General features: G+C 45.4%; 1 protein-coding gene across 5 annotated transcripts in view; it reads right to left on the bottom strand.

The window, feature by feature from the left end:
• ANKRD13B (ankyrin repeat domain 13B) overlaps positions 1-11,374 on the bottom strand; it is a 281,995-nt gene extending 270,621 nt beyond the window's left edge. For 4 of the 5 annotated variants that reach the window (XM_073565446.1, XM_073565444.1, XM_073565445.1 and 1 more), the window contains exon 1: positions 11,033-11,279. In XM_073565446.1, the coding sequence (XP_073421547.1) occupies positions 11,033-11,134 (102 nt within the window). In that variant the 5' untranslated portion in view covers positions 11,135-11,279. Of the gene's footprint in view, positions 1-11,032 lie in introns of all 5 variants that reach the window. The other variant, XM_073565456.1, reaches the window with a different exon arrangement.
• Between the last annotated feature and the right edge of the window lie 3,172 nt (positions 11,375-14,546).

The raw sequence follows: 14,546 nt of genomic DNA on the forward strand, positions 1-14,546 counted from the left end.
CTTTTTCAACCTAATATTGGCTGAAATTGAGATCGGACGCCATGTTCCGTTTGCAGAGCTTATGATGTGCCTAAACAGTGGAAACCCCCCACAAGTGACCCCATTTTGGAAACTAGACCCCCTAAGGAACTCATCTAGATGTGTGGTGAGCACTTTGAACCCCCAAGGGCTTCACAGAAGTTTATAACGCCCGGGCGTAAAAATAAAAAATCATATTTTTTCCACAAACATGATCATTTAGTCCCCAAATTGTTATTTTCCCAAGGGTATCAGGAGAAATTGGACCCCAAAAGTTGTTGTCCAATTTGTCCTGAGTGCGCTGATACCCCATATGTGGGGGAGAAACACTGTTTGGGCACACAGCAGGGCTCGGAAGGGAAAGAGCGCCGTTTGACATTTTCAACCTAAAATTGGCTGAAATTGAAATCGGACGCCATGTTCCGTTGGAGAAACCATGATATGCCTAAACAGTGGAAACCCCCCACAAGTGACCCCATTTTGGAAACTAGACCACCTAAGGAACTCATCTAGATGTGTGGTGAGCACTTTGAACTCCCAAGGGCTTCACAGAAGTTTATAACGCCCGGGCGTAAAAATAAAAAATCATATTTTTTCCACAAACATGATCGTTTAGTCCCCAATTTGTTATTTTCCCAAGGGTATCAGGAGAAATTGGACCCGAAAAGTTGTCTAATTTGTCCTGAGTGCGCTGATACCCCATATGTGGGGGAGAAATACTGTTTGGGCACACAGCAGGGCTCGGAAGGGAAAGAGCGCTGTTTGACATTTTCAACCTAAAATTGGCTGGAATTGAAATTGGACGCCATGTTCCGTTTGGAAAGCCCATGATATGCCTAAACAGTGGAAACCCCCAAAAAGTGAACCCATTTTGGAAACTAGACCCCCTAAGGAACTTATCTAGATGTGTGGTGAGCACTTTGAACCCTCAAGTGTTTCGCTAAAGCTTATAATGCCCGGGCGTGAAAAAAAAATATTTTTTTTTCCACAAAAATGATCTCTTAGTCCCCAATTTGTTATATTCCCAAGAGTATCAGGATAAATTGGACCCCAAAAGTTGTTGTCCAATTTGTCCTGAGTGCGCTCATACCCCATAAGTGGGGGAGAAACACTGTTTGGGCACACGGCAGGGCTCGAAAGGGAAGTAATGACGTTTTGGAATGCAGACTTTGATGGAATGGTCTGCGGGCATCATGTTCCGTTTTCAGAGCCCCTGATGTACCTAAACAGTGGAAACCCCCCACAAGTGACCCCATTTTGGAAACTAGATGCCCTAAGGAACTTATCTAGATGTGTGGTGAGCACTTTGAACCCCCAAGTTTTTCGCTAAAGCTTATAATGCCCGGGCGTGAAAATATAAAATCCTATTTTGTTTCCACATAAATGATCTTTTAGTCCCCAATTTTTAATTTTCCCAAGGGTAACAGGAGAAAATGGACCCCAAAAGATGTTGTTCAATTTGTCCTGAGTACGCTGGTACCCCACATGTGGGAAAAAACTGTTTAGGCACATGTCGGGGCTCGAAAGGGAAGACTTTGCAGGCTTTGATGGGTCTGCTGGCGTCATGTTCCATTTGCAGAGCCCCTGATGTGCCTAAACAGGAAAAAACCCACATGTGACATCATTTAGTATACTAGACTCCCAAAGAACAAACCTAGATGTGCCCCCAACTAAACTAATGTAAATTAGTAGTGCATGGAGGTGTGGTACAATTTGAAGCAATCCTTCATACACAGGCCAGGTTTTTCGGGGCAGGTGTCGCACTGGTAAATGGTGTCCTTGCGTATTCCCTTTTTGTAACACACTCGGCACCTTTTTTGCGGCTTACCTTTCTACCAGTTGGCGGGACCACCCACGGAAAATGCTGACCTGGTACGATACGAGCACCTTCAGTTCCGGAAGTACTGGGACCCGCTCCTTCCTGAGCGCCAAACATCAGGGCCTTAACCACCGCCTCCTGGAAATGAAGGTACGACATATCGGTGTGGCGTGCACTTTGTGACAGCAGGAATGCGCTGAGCATTGCCATTTGTACGATGTGCACGGCCAGCTTTTTGTACCACGCCCTGGCCTTTCTGAGAGCATCGTACGGTTGGAGGTATTGATCAGAGAGATCAACGCGCCCCATGTTTTTGTTGTACCCCACTACACAGGTTGGTTTGCTGACCTGTGCAGAGGTACCCCGTACAGTGCAGAGGGTGCTGCCATCACCGTGTATAGTGGTCAAGAGATGGACATCCCTCTTGTCCTTGTACTTGACCACCAGTAGGTGGTCGCTACATTGGGCTCTGCTTTCACCTTTTCTGAGCATCTGCCCAAGTAGCGTCTTCGGAAGGCATCTCTGATTTTTGCGGACAGTACCGCAGGCTGCGGTACCTCGCGCAGAGAGGGATTTGTAGAGTGGGATGCTGGTATAAAAGTTATCAGTGTAGAGGTGATAACCTTTATCCAGCAGTGGGTGAATCAAATCCCACACAATTTTCCCACTTGCTAACAGGACAGGAGGACACTCAGGGGGTTCAATCCTGGTGTCCTTTCCTTCGTAGACTCTAAATCTGTGAGTGTACCCTGAGGTACTCTCACAAAGTTTGTAGAGTTTGATTCCTTACCTTGCCCTCTTACTGGGCAGGTATTGACGGAATCCGAGCCTTCCCTTGAAATGGACCAAGGACTCATCCACGCTGATCTCCCTTTGGGGCACATACACTTAGCAAACTTTTTGTTGAAGTGTTCGATGACCGGCCGAACTTTGAACAGATGGTCAAAGTTGAGGTCATCTCGTGCGGGACACTGTGCATTATCGGTATAATGCAGAAACTTGTGGATGGCCTCAAAACACGTCCGGACCATGACCATTCGGAACACTGGAGTGTTGTATAAAATATCAACACTCCAATATTGCCGAATTTCCAGCTTCTTCAGTATCCCTATGTGGAGGACCAGGCCCCAAAACTACATTATTTCAACTGCGTCCACAGGAGACCAGTTGGAATATGATGAACGCGGGTTTTCCGCCAAAAATTGATGAGCGTACAAATTAGCTTGCTCCACCATGAGGTTAACAAAATCCTCAGAGAAAAAGACTTTGAAAAAGACTATTTCTGTGAGGCCGGTGGTGTCAAACTTGATTCCTGATTCTGCCACAAAATCAGGAATCAGTGGCTCGTAATTTTCGGGGGGCGAAGTCCATACAGGATCTACTGAATCAACTTCGGGCATGGTGGGCGGTGCCTCATCTTCTGTCCTGGAGCGTCTGCATGGCGGTTCCGCAGGACCCGAGGAGGAAGATGAGGAGGGGGAAGAGGATGAAGAATCCGAAAAATAAAGAAAAGTCGGATCCTTGTCCTCGCTATCAGTGTCGGAGGCAAGGTAAGAATATGCCTCCTCCATTGAATAGCGCTGTTGGGACGAACACGATGGGCGGGACATTTTTTGTGAAAGTGATGCTTGGGTGTACTTTATTTATAACTATGTGTATGTGTGGGGGGGGCTAGTGATTGGTGCACACTATTCTGTAAAGAAAAAGCTAAAAGAAAAAAGGAAATGGGGAGAAAAATACCTGTGAAAAGAAAAGTCTAAAACAGCAGGCCCTAGCTCTGATAAGTGAACGGCGTCACTTATCAAAGTTCAGTGGCGGCTGCTGGGTGAGCGTACAGGTGTGGTGCAAGGGGGGGGGTGAAAAAAAGGAAATCGGCAGGCACAAGCTCTGATAAGTGAACTATGTCACTTATCACAGTTTGGCAGCTGTGGGATGCGAATAAGGAGTTGGCGCAAAGGGGGCTGCTAAATGTGCGCACAGAGGCGGTGCAAAGGGGGATGGAGGGGTTAAAAAGAGGGGGAAGGGGGATGAAGAGAGATCAGACAGGGACCAGGGATTAGCACTTACGCTTGTAGTTAGGTGGCGCAAAGGGGGGGTGAAAAAAAAGGAAATCAGCAGGCACAAGCTATGATAAGTGAACTATGTCACGTACCACAGTTTGGCGGCTGTGGGATGCGAATACGGAGTTGGCGCAAAGGGGGCTGCTAAATGTGCGCACAGAGGCGGCGCAAATGGGAATTGAGGGGGGTAAAAAGAGGGGGAAGGGTGGGGATGAAGAGAGATCGGACAGGGACTAGCACTTACGCTTGTAGTCAGGTGGCGTAAAGGGGGGGTGAAAAAAAAGGAAATCAGCAGGCACAAGCTATGATAAGTGAACTATGTCACTTATCAAAGTTTGGTGGCTGTGGGATGCGAATACGGAGCTGGCGCAAAGGGGGCTTAGGAAAAAAAAAAAGCAAGCACGAGTGTAGATTGGTGAACTTCGTCACCACTCAACGCTCGGCGGCTGCTAAATGTGCGCACGGAGGTGGCCCAAAGGGGGGGTGGAGGGGGGTAAAAAGAGGGGGTAGGGGGAAGGGGAGATTGGGGGGGATGAAGCTAGATTGGGGGATGAAGCTAGATTGGGGGGGGTGAAGCTAGATTGGGCAGGGATCGGGGATCAGGCAATACTTACAGTTGTAGGGTTTTTCTTTCTTTAGCAGGTATTGTGATGCTACAAGCTGCTGTGGCACCACAATACCCAGCACACCAAGAGATCCAGATGTATTACCGCTCTCTAGGGAATCCTCAGCTAGTGTGAGGACCCCCTGCAGAGCTGTCATACAGGTCACAGGCAGGTCAGGGACAGGTCACAGAGCGGTCACATCGCTGCTGTGACCTGTCATTGGTGGGATCGAATGATAACATCGATCCACCAATCCCTGCTCTGCCTGGTGACCATGGCAACAACCTAGGATCGGAGCTCACAGCTCCGATTCAAAGGCAGGTCATGCTCAGGTCATCAGCAGGGCACAGAGCGGTCACAGAGCGACAGCAGCTGTGCCCTGTGGTTGGCACGATCACCGATCTAATCGATCGCGCCAACCAGCTCCTGCAGGCCCTGCTGGGCCTATATCAGGTCCCTGCCTAGGATCGGTGCTAATACAGCACCGATCCGGACTGGTACTGGCAGGGCAGAGCGGCGCTACAGCTCCGATCTGCCCTGCGATCGGCGCGATCGATACAATCGGCGATCGCGCCAATCCGGGGGGGTTTTGCCGGTGCCTGGCGTCACCGGGTCCAGGATCGAGTACATCGGTACTCGATCCTAGCCTAGGACATCATTGTTTCAGCCGCTCCGATTGGCTGAAACAATGAGAAGCGCTGTGAATGGCTGTTTCGATTTCAACAGCCAATCACAGCACTCAGAAGGGAGGGCGGCGACAGACCCCAGGATGCTGAGGCCATCTACCATAAGGTAAGATGGCGTCAGAATTTTAATGCGATCATCGCGACTTAAGTTGCGATGTCGCATTAAATGCCATGACGTACTATCCCGTCCTTGAGAATTAAGTCCCAGGGCACATGGACGGGATAGTATGTCACATGGCAGAAAGGGGTTAAGGTCTGAAACCTTGGTCAAAGTTATCTGAGCACATAAATCTCCAAGAGAGCGCAAACTTATGCCTCAGCCCATTTTCCTTTTTGTTATTTTTAGAATGAAAAAATGACTTTTTTTTCCTAAAATACAAAGGAAATGCGTCATCTTTAGCTTTAGACATTTAGAGATAATTTCATCTTCAACTTGCTTAACTGTTCGCAGTAACAATAATTTTGCAGGCCAATGTAGTGAATGATCTATACCAGTGCTTTAAAAAAATTATTGTAACAAACACTGTGATTGTAAAGATCCCTATACACAGTAGTTTAAAGATGGCCGAAACTCAAATTCAGCGGAACCAAGCTATTAGCAATGTGTATGGCAGACTCCCAACTCTTCCCTTACAGATGATGTCAGGGGAGTGAGGATCTGGCATGTTGAATTTCATCCCCCCATTCATTTTATTTTGGGGGTAAAAAAGCTCCCTCCTGAAGTGTCACTCATTCCCCACTTTAATACACATTCATGCTCATCCATTCAAAGTGTAAAGGTTTATGCCGATGTATGGAAGAATAGATGCCGGATGAGCCACCGTCTGATGAGCCGCCGAGCTCTGTGATTGGCTGCAATGATGATTGCTGGTGACGTGATGTCATCTCTGCAGCCAAAACAATGAGAATGGAACAGAAATACGAGACCAAATGGGGAGAGCTTACTAAGTACTATGTGAGTTTGCTATGGTACATGCCAAGAAACATTTGGGGTCCACTTTTCTAAACCCTTTAAAGAGGTTGGCTGAAAATAGACCCACAAACTAGTAAAGTTTTATCCTCATGATGGATCCTCCTGGTTTTAAATGATTTTCTAATAAAAAGATTACTTTTATGGATTGAAGTGCTGGAAAATCCATTTTCATTGTCGGTTTTCCTAAAGCATCTTCTTCTAGCAAAACTTGGTACACCACCTCAATCCACAAAAAAAAAGCCGTCTCACAACCCTACGGACTGAATAATAAAAAGATAATAGAACCAAACACACAATTTGTGAATTTACCTAACGCTGCCCATACACAAACAAACCCATCGATATGAACAGACCCGTCATATATCTTATGTGTGTGTGGGGCTTCCTGACATTGAGCTTCAATATAGAATTCTGAAGCTAATTTTTATAAAACTTTCACCACAGAGCCAAATTAAGTTTTTAGGATAATTTTGATAGGACTACAAATGTGCATGAAGGTTATAACTCTCTGGAAACATTAAACTCAATGACCCTACAGTCTTTCCTGGGATCAACCAAAAATCAAATGTGTATGAGGTAGCTCCATTAAAGGGTTCGTCTCATCAGGTACAATTGTTAAGTATTTGACTTCTTTGCAATTTACCCCTAATTGCAAATCCACTCTTTTTTCAAGAACAGAACGGTTTTAATTCCATTGTCCAGGCGATCGGCCACCTCCGCAGTTTATCAGAGGTGGCAGGTTTCACAGGCGAGGAGTGCGCACTTGTAAGCTCTTTGATTCAGATCAGGGGTACACAACCTGCATCCCGGGGCCACATGAAGCACTTTGGGGGGGGCTCAGTTATATGGTCCCAGACTTGTCTGGCAGTGTCAAAGTTAGGGACTAGAGAAGTGTCAGGTAGCACCGTAGGGATGGGTAACTAATAATGGTGCCATGTCATTATCTAGGCAAGGAGTACATGACGTAAAGAAGTGGAAATTCATGAGTGCTGCCTTCATCATTGTAGTTTATGGAAGAAGGGAACACTTACCCGTATCATCGTCTCACATAAGCTACAATGGAGAAAGCTCAATTCATGGCCTCTTTGTGGTTTGTCAACAGAAGAGAAGAGGACCTCTATCCTCCTGATAGGTGGGTGTCCTAAAAATGGAGTCAGCTCCTATTTGATATTTATGTACTAGTGTTTTATTCCGACCCATAGGGTTGTTCCAATCTGAGAATGTGGCCATTAGATCAAAAAAGGTTGTTCACCCCTGCTTTAGAGTCTGAAAGTGCCCCTCTGGATCCGGCCAACTTCTGTTCCCCAGCACTCCTCTGATGGAGCAGAGGCAAAGCTGCATCCGAGTGCAACATGGGAGAAAGCAGTGTAAGGCAGCACAACCATGCCATCGGGCAGAACTGTCAATCATTAGGAACACAGAAAGCCAGTAGACGTGGGGTGGGGGGGCAGAGGAGCAGTGCACTCCTAAATAAAGTGAGACAACCCCTTAAAGGGGACAAGAATCTTGAATTATGGACTTCATCATGCCTAATCCTGCACTGTATCAGAAGATAAACCCCTGCGGGTGTATGGCCACTGCTTATTCCTCTCTTGCTAAGTACGGTAACTACTAAAAGAAACACGAGGCTAAGGTGCCTGTGTCAGGAGCTAGGGGGTCAGGAGAGGTAGCCGTCAGGCCTGCAAGATTTTGCATTGCAAAGAGCCTCTACAAGAGCCTGACCTGCCTGATGGTCTGACACTTCCAAACACTGATGCCTGCCTGATATTAATTTGATGTCTGATATTCATATTCCAGGAAAATAAAATAAAGCAATAGCTGTAAGCTAATAACTGAGACAACATAGCAAACCGCAGATTTTTATCCTGACAGCCTCACGGTTTTGGACGCACTGTTCTCCATATACACCGTACAATATTACTCCTATTCTGCAGCCAAATATCCTATTCAGTGACAGGAATATAAATAATATTTACAATATTGTATTTCATGAGCAACAGACATAATTGTGGAGCTCTGTTGGAGGTGCGGGAACATTCTGTAACACATATACTCAATTTTGATACATTTGATCTATTAGTTATAAAATATGCAGCGAAAGAACGGTAGACCTTATTAAGAACTTGTTTCTAGCATCTCATATTTCGAGCGTAGGTTAAAAATGAATGTTGGGATCTGAATATTTATACACCTTCACTTTATTTTTTCATTACATGCTCCCACTGGTGCAGTCTGAGAATGACGTGTTTCTCTGTCAGTGTACTGGGCACTGTTCACACTTGCATATGAGCCTATTGGGTATAATACTGGTTACATATTGGAAATCTGATTATCTCCATTACTGTTTGCAGGGTCCTCTGGCCACTGAGGGTCTCCAGCATGCAGGGGTTCACTAGGTCACGTTCAGTATTTGCCATCAGTATTTGTAAGCGAAAATCAGGAGTGGAACAATCAGAGGAAAAGTATAATAGAAGCCCGTCACCACTTCTGTATTTATCACCCACTCCTGGTTTTGGCTTACAAATACTGCTGTAAAATACTGACCAAATACTGAACGTGTGAACGTGGCCTGAGAGGTACAGAAATATGGAAATACCTTGGGCAGAAGTGAATAGAGCCTTAGCTGCCTATTAAGTTCAATTGTATCAAGGCAAAACAGCGATGATTACAGATTTGTAGCACTGTCCAAAAAAAAAAACAAGTCTGACATAGTCTAAGGGTACGTGCACACGCTGCGGATTCTGCTGCGGATTGATCCACGCGGATTTTGCAAAATCCGCAGGTAAATCCGCAGGTCAAAAGACCTGCCGTTTATCTGCGGATTAGCCTGCGGTTTTGCCCTGCGGTTTATCATCTCCACAATGGAGGAGATGGCAAACCGCAGCGGAATCCGCAGAAAAGAATGGCCTGTCAATTCTTTCTGCGGATTGGAAAACACAGCAAAAACCGCGCGGAAAATTCCGCACCGACTGCACTGCGGTTTCCATTTTCCATAGGATATAATGGTACTGTACAACGCAGCTAATTCTGCTGCGGATCCACAGGGCCAAAACCGCTTTGGATCCGCAGCAGAATCCGCAGCGTGTGCACACACCCTAAACATACCACCTGCCTCATCAGATTTCTTGCTGTTAAACTATCCACCATGATTTATACCACATCTCTGCTTAGATTGGCTGTTATGTAAAACATAAAACCATCAAAAAGCTTATCAGCATGTAGTGAGTACAGAAGAATTAAAAACCAAACATTGAACCACTAGTAACAATTTACCATATACTTGCATGTATTGCAAATGAGCCATAATGGTAGATTTATTGTATTATTATACATTGCACCATTATATTCCACAGCACTTTACAGACATCACCGCTGTCTCCATTGGGGCTCACAATCTAGATTCCCTATCACTAGGTCTTTGGAGTGTGGGAGGAAACCGGAGAACCTGGAGGAAACTCACACAAACACGGGAGAACATACAAACTCCTTGCAGATGTTGTCCTTGGTGGGATTAAACCCGAGACCCCAGAGCTGCAAGGCTGCAGTGCTATCCACTGAGCCAACATGGTGCATTAAAAGGATTCTTGAATTCTAATGTAACATTTTTATTTCCATTGAAAGATTAATATATATTAACAGAGAATATAAATGAAATGCTCTACATATCAACACGCCTTAATCTGGCACTAATATGCAATGAAAGAAACCTACCAAAAGTATTATGACAATGTAAAAAGCTCTTTACTTGCAGAAAATGTATGGGAATTAGCTTCAGAATCAAAAGATTCCCACTGAATGAATAATGGATTTCAATCCACAACCAGCTACAGGTGCACTGCTTATATTAAAACAGAATTCAATTATCTAGCAGTAAAAGATTAAAACTAGGTTTAGAAATACAATTAGTTGGTATTAACTATAGGGACTTGTGCAGGGATGGATCCCGAGGCGAGACTAGTAATGTCACTGCACACACCTAATGTCCCATAATGTATAGATTATCCAGATGATTCTCAATAGCCGTCAGTGGAGCCGTTAATCACTGCACCGGCCATGCCAGACAGGTTTCCTCTGTCATCTAAATGTGACAACGGCAGTTTAGCGGATCCATTGGCTTCTGCATAAAAATGGTTCTATAGATCAGCCTTGAGACATTAGGTTTACGCTTATGAAGTGCCATACCATGCGATAATTAAAGCGCCTACATCTATAGTTCTTCTACACATATAATCAGTGGGTATTCTGCGCCCACTGTGGACACACTACACATTGATCAAAGAAAACTCGCACTTCATACGGGCAATTGAACATTTCTCATTCCGTAAGTCATGGACTACATTCAAACCACAGTGCTTTTATGTTTAAAGTTCACATTCTTCATATTTTTTTTTTATATAAATGACATGGTCGACTCCTAATAATAGCACTAGATGACGAGTCGGAAAGATGGAAAAGATAAAGAGTCCAGGGCTAGAATCTAAGGCAGGGAGACGGTAGACAACATGTATGTTCTCCCACATGCTACTTCTACATGTCACCTGCCCCTCCCTATCATCTCCCAGCCCCAATACACCTAATAGAAGGAATATTATTTATACGCTGTATTTACATAACAGATTATAAATATTGACAGATAGGAGACACAATAATAATAGAATACACAATGTATCAATGGAAGCCTGATGTGGCACAATACATATCATGATAACAGCTAATGTAAAGACTGGGCAATCTGCAGGCCACACACATGTGTATGTTCAGAGGAGGGCATGCACTGATGCCCCCCATCCTGATCCACCCTCATGTGGGGCATATAGATGATGCCACCACCACCCATCCTGTGCCCTGGCAGCCCATACAATGTGACCCACCTGCCTCTCAGATAGCTCCTTCTCCAACTCCCGGGATTTATTGTGCCACACCAGACAGTGCAGGGGGTATCTGCTCTCCGGACCTTTCCTTGCTGGCATCATCCTCGTCTCATGCTGGATTTTCCACCCTGGCTCCCGAATGCACCATGCAGAACAGTGCGGGGAGGAGAGGCAGCGTGGGAGGCTCTGCACCGCTCCGCTGCGGTGCCAGGCTGTTGTGTGCCGCCTGGGTATCGGTGTGTGCACAGCCGCCTTGCAGCAGGGATGGCAGGAGCAGCAGCACTGGCAGGCAGAGCTCTTCCTTGTCACTGCACCCAGCAGATCAGAAAAGGAAGGGGCATGTCAGGCAGAGGATTCCCAGACAGGCATGCAATCAGGGGAGTGGGGCAGCAAAGTGAGTGTGGGGCAGTGCCAGGGGCTCCTGGTGGGCTCAGGACTCCTCCCTGGCAGCGCTGTCTCAGCTCTACTGTCTGCTGTGCATTGTGCAGGATGCTGCCAGTGACAGGCACAGGCGATTTGCATCATGGGGAATGTAGTTCCTTTTTCACTTTGCTGGCAGGTGCGGCTGCTCATACATAGCTGAGCTGTGGGGAGCTGACACTGAGCACATTGTGTGAGCTGTGTGTGTCCTGGAAGGACAGCTAATCCCAGATCCAGAGCAGGGACAAATACCAAACAACTGTAGAAAAAAAACTATTTTTTTTCTTCTTTTTTTTTTTTGCTTGATTCTTCTGCATCTAAGGTTTTCTTGTTTGTTTATTTTTCTAGCTTCTTCTTAATAATTAACTATCATCATCGTGAACTCATCATTGGTGCAGGTGAATGCCATCCTCTTCTATCAGATGTAAAACAGAGTATTTCATTTATTTCGTTCCTGGGAAAGTAAGGGTTAAATTAATATTACAGTTCTAGAACTAGCACTGGGTCTTCTTCAATGCAAAACTGGCCACATGCTTGTTGTTACAGCGTAGATGGCCGATTTGCCATGCAGTAGTTTGGAAAAACCTGTATGACGACTCTCTCCCCCCCCCTGAGAAAAGCAATTTAAAGGGAACCAGTCATCACAAATTTACCGCTGAAACTAATAGCAGGGTAGTAGAGGTGGACCATTACCCTCTTTTTAAAGAGGACTTGTCACTTGCCATAAATAAGTCATTTATTTCCATGATGCAAATGCCGCTGTTCTGCTGAACCTGGCATTGTTTTTCTATATTCCTGCTCCTCTCCATTCTCCACATACAGCAACCTCATCTCTGTGTGTAGATCTAGTTTTAAAGGGAATCTATCACCCCCAGGACATATATGACCTACTAATATGGGCATACAGGTAACAGAAATGTTACACTGGTCCTACCTGTATGCCTCATAGTAATGGTCTTGTTGCTGAGAAAGGTTATATTCTGTCTTTATGCTAATGATTTCTTCCAGGCGGCGGTGCAGGCGGTACCTGCAAGAAATCCCTGCCCCCTGTTTTCATTGCAATACTTACCCCCTCCCATCAGCGTCAGTTACGGCCCCAGAATCCCGTGCCTGCGCCCTGCACTCCCTCAAAAATACATACCTCATCCTCCCTTCTATAAACGCTGCACTCAGGGATCTTCTGCGCAGGTGCCGGCAAGGCACTGTAACCCCAGGCATGCTCTCCAATAAGGTGCTCTCCCCACGTCCACCCTGCAGTCATCGCTAGGAACCATGCGTACATAGCAATGCCTATGCAAGGAGGAATAGTGTGGAGAGCAGCTTATTGAGGCGCACGCCGGAGGTCACAGCGACTTGCCGGCACCTGCGCAGAAGATCCCTGAGTGCAACGCCCACAGAAGAGAGGAAGACGTACGAGTGCTTCTCACTAAATTTGAATATCATCAAATAGTTAATTTATTTCAGTTCTTCAGCACAAAAAGTGAAACTCATATATTATATAGAGTCATTACACACAGAGTGATCTATTTCTAGTGTTTATTTCTGTTAATGTTGATGATTATGGGTTACAGCCAATGAAAACCCAAAAGTCATTATCTCAGAAAATTAGGACAATTAACAAAAAAAACCTGCAAAGGCTTCCTAAGGCTATGTGCCCACGTAGCGTTTTTTTCCGGACACTAAAAACCGGACTCCTTCCCAGAAATGGCGCGTTTTTTTCCTGCGCGATTTCACCGCGATTTTACCACGATTATGTTCGCGATTTTGCCACGATTTTCACGTGCGATATTCAAGCACTTTCCAAGCGATTTGAAGCATCGCTTGGAAAGTGATTGACAGGTTGGTCACACTCGTCAAGCATAGTGTTTGACAAGTGTGACCGGATTTTTACTATTGAGGCTGCCTATGCGGCCTCAATAGTAAAAGATAGAATGTTAAGAATGATAAAAAAATAAAAAAAATCGGGGTATATTTACCTTCCGAAGTCCCGCGCAGTCTCAGCGGCGCTCCCGTTCCCAGCGATGCCTTGCGAGACCAGTGATGACATTGGTCTCGCATTGCTATAGCGATCTCACGAGACCTCTAGAGTCACGCGAGACTAAATCATTACAGGACCTTGCCGCAAGGCATTACTGGGAACGCTGAGGCCTGGAATGCAGCGCGGGACGTCGGAAGGTAAATATACCCCAATTTTTTATTTTTATTCTTTTTTTTACAGGGGTATGGTACCCAGGGCCTGGAGTACAGTCTCCTCTCCTCCACACCGTGGGTACCAACCGCACATGAGACGCTTAACTTCGCACATGGTGGGCATAGCCACATGCGGGAAGTAAGCGGTTCTCATGCATTCCTATGGGTGCGGAATCGCGGAAATTCTTTGCGACTCCGCACAAAAGAATGAGCATGCTGCGATTTTTTCCGCGATGCTATTCCGCCGCGGAAAAAAGCGCAGCATTAGCACAGCATGTGCGGAATGCCATAGGAATGCATGGGGGGCGTTCTGTACACGATTTTTAAACGTTTTTGCAGCGTTTTCGCGCTGAAAATAGCTGCAAAATCGCTACGTGGGCACACAGCCTTAGCGTTTAAAAAGATCCCTTAGTCTGTTTCAGTAAGCTCCACAATCATGGGGAAGACTGCTGACTTGACAGATGTTCAGAAGGCAGTCATTAAAACACAACACAAGGAGGGTAAGCCACAAATGGTCATTGCTAAAGAAGCCAGCTGTCACAGAGTGCTTATATTAATAACAAATTCTTAAATGGTATGGTGCCATAAAAGAAGGAAGTGAGAAGATTTAAGTTTAAAACATATATTTTTATTTATAAATAAGTAAATACGTGATGTAAAAGACAAAAGGGGAACCTCCAAATGCGAGGGGAGACTGTGCCCAGCACTAGTTTATCAACTTGTTGACTTATCAGCACAATGTTGTAGGTATGTCTAAATTAATCCTAAGTTGACGAAAAGGAATATAAATAAACAAGCTAAATAGCTAAAGTGCACAGTGCAAGTATATAGCAGCAAGTACAGAGAATAAGTGAAGTACAAAAAATATCTGGGTGCCCTTAAAAAAATAAATGAGGCGGTTATA

This window comes from Dendrobates tinctorius, unplaced genomic scaffold (assembly GCF_039654945.1).
Source record: "Dendrobates tinctorius isolate UK_male_01 unplaced genomic scaffold, ASM3965494v1 ptg000016l, whole genome shotgun sequence".
Classification (NCBI taxonomy): Eukaryota; Metazoa; Chordata; class Amphibia; order Anura; family Dendrobatidae; genus Dendrobates; species Dendrobates tinctorius.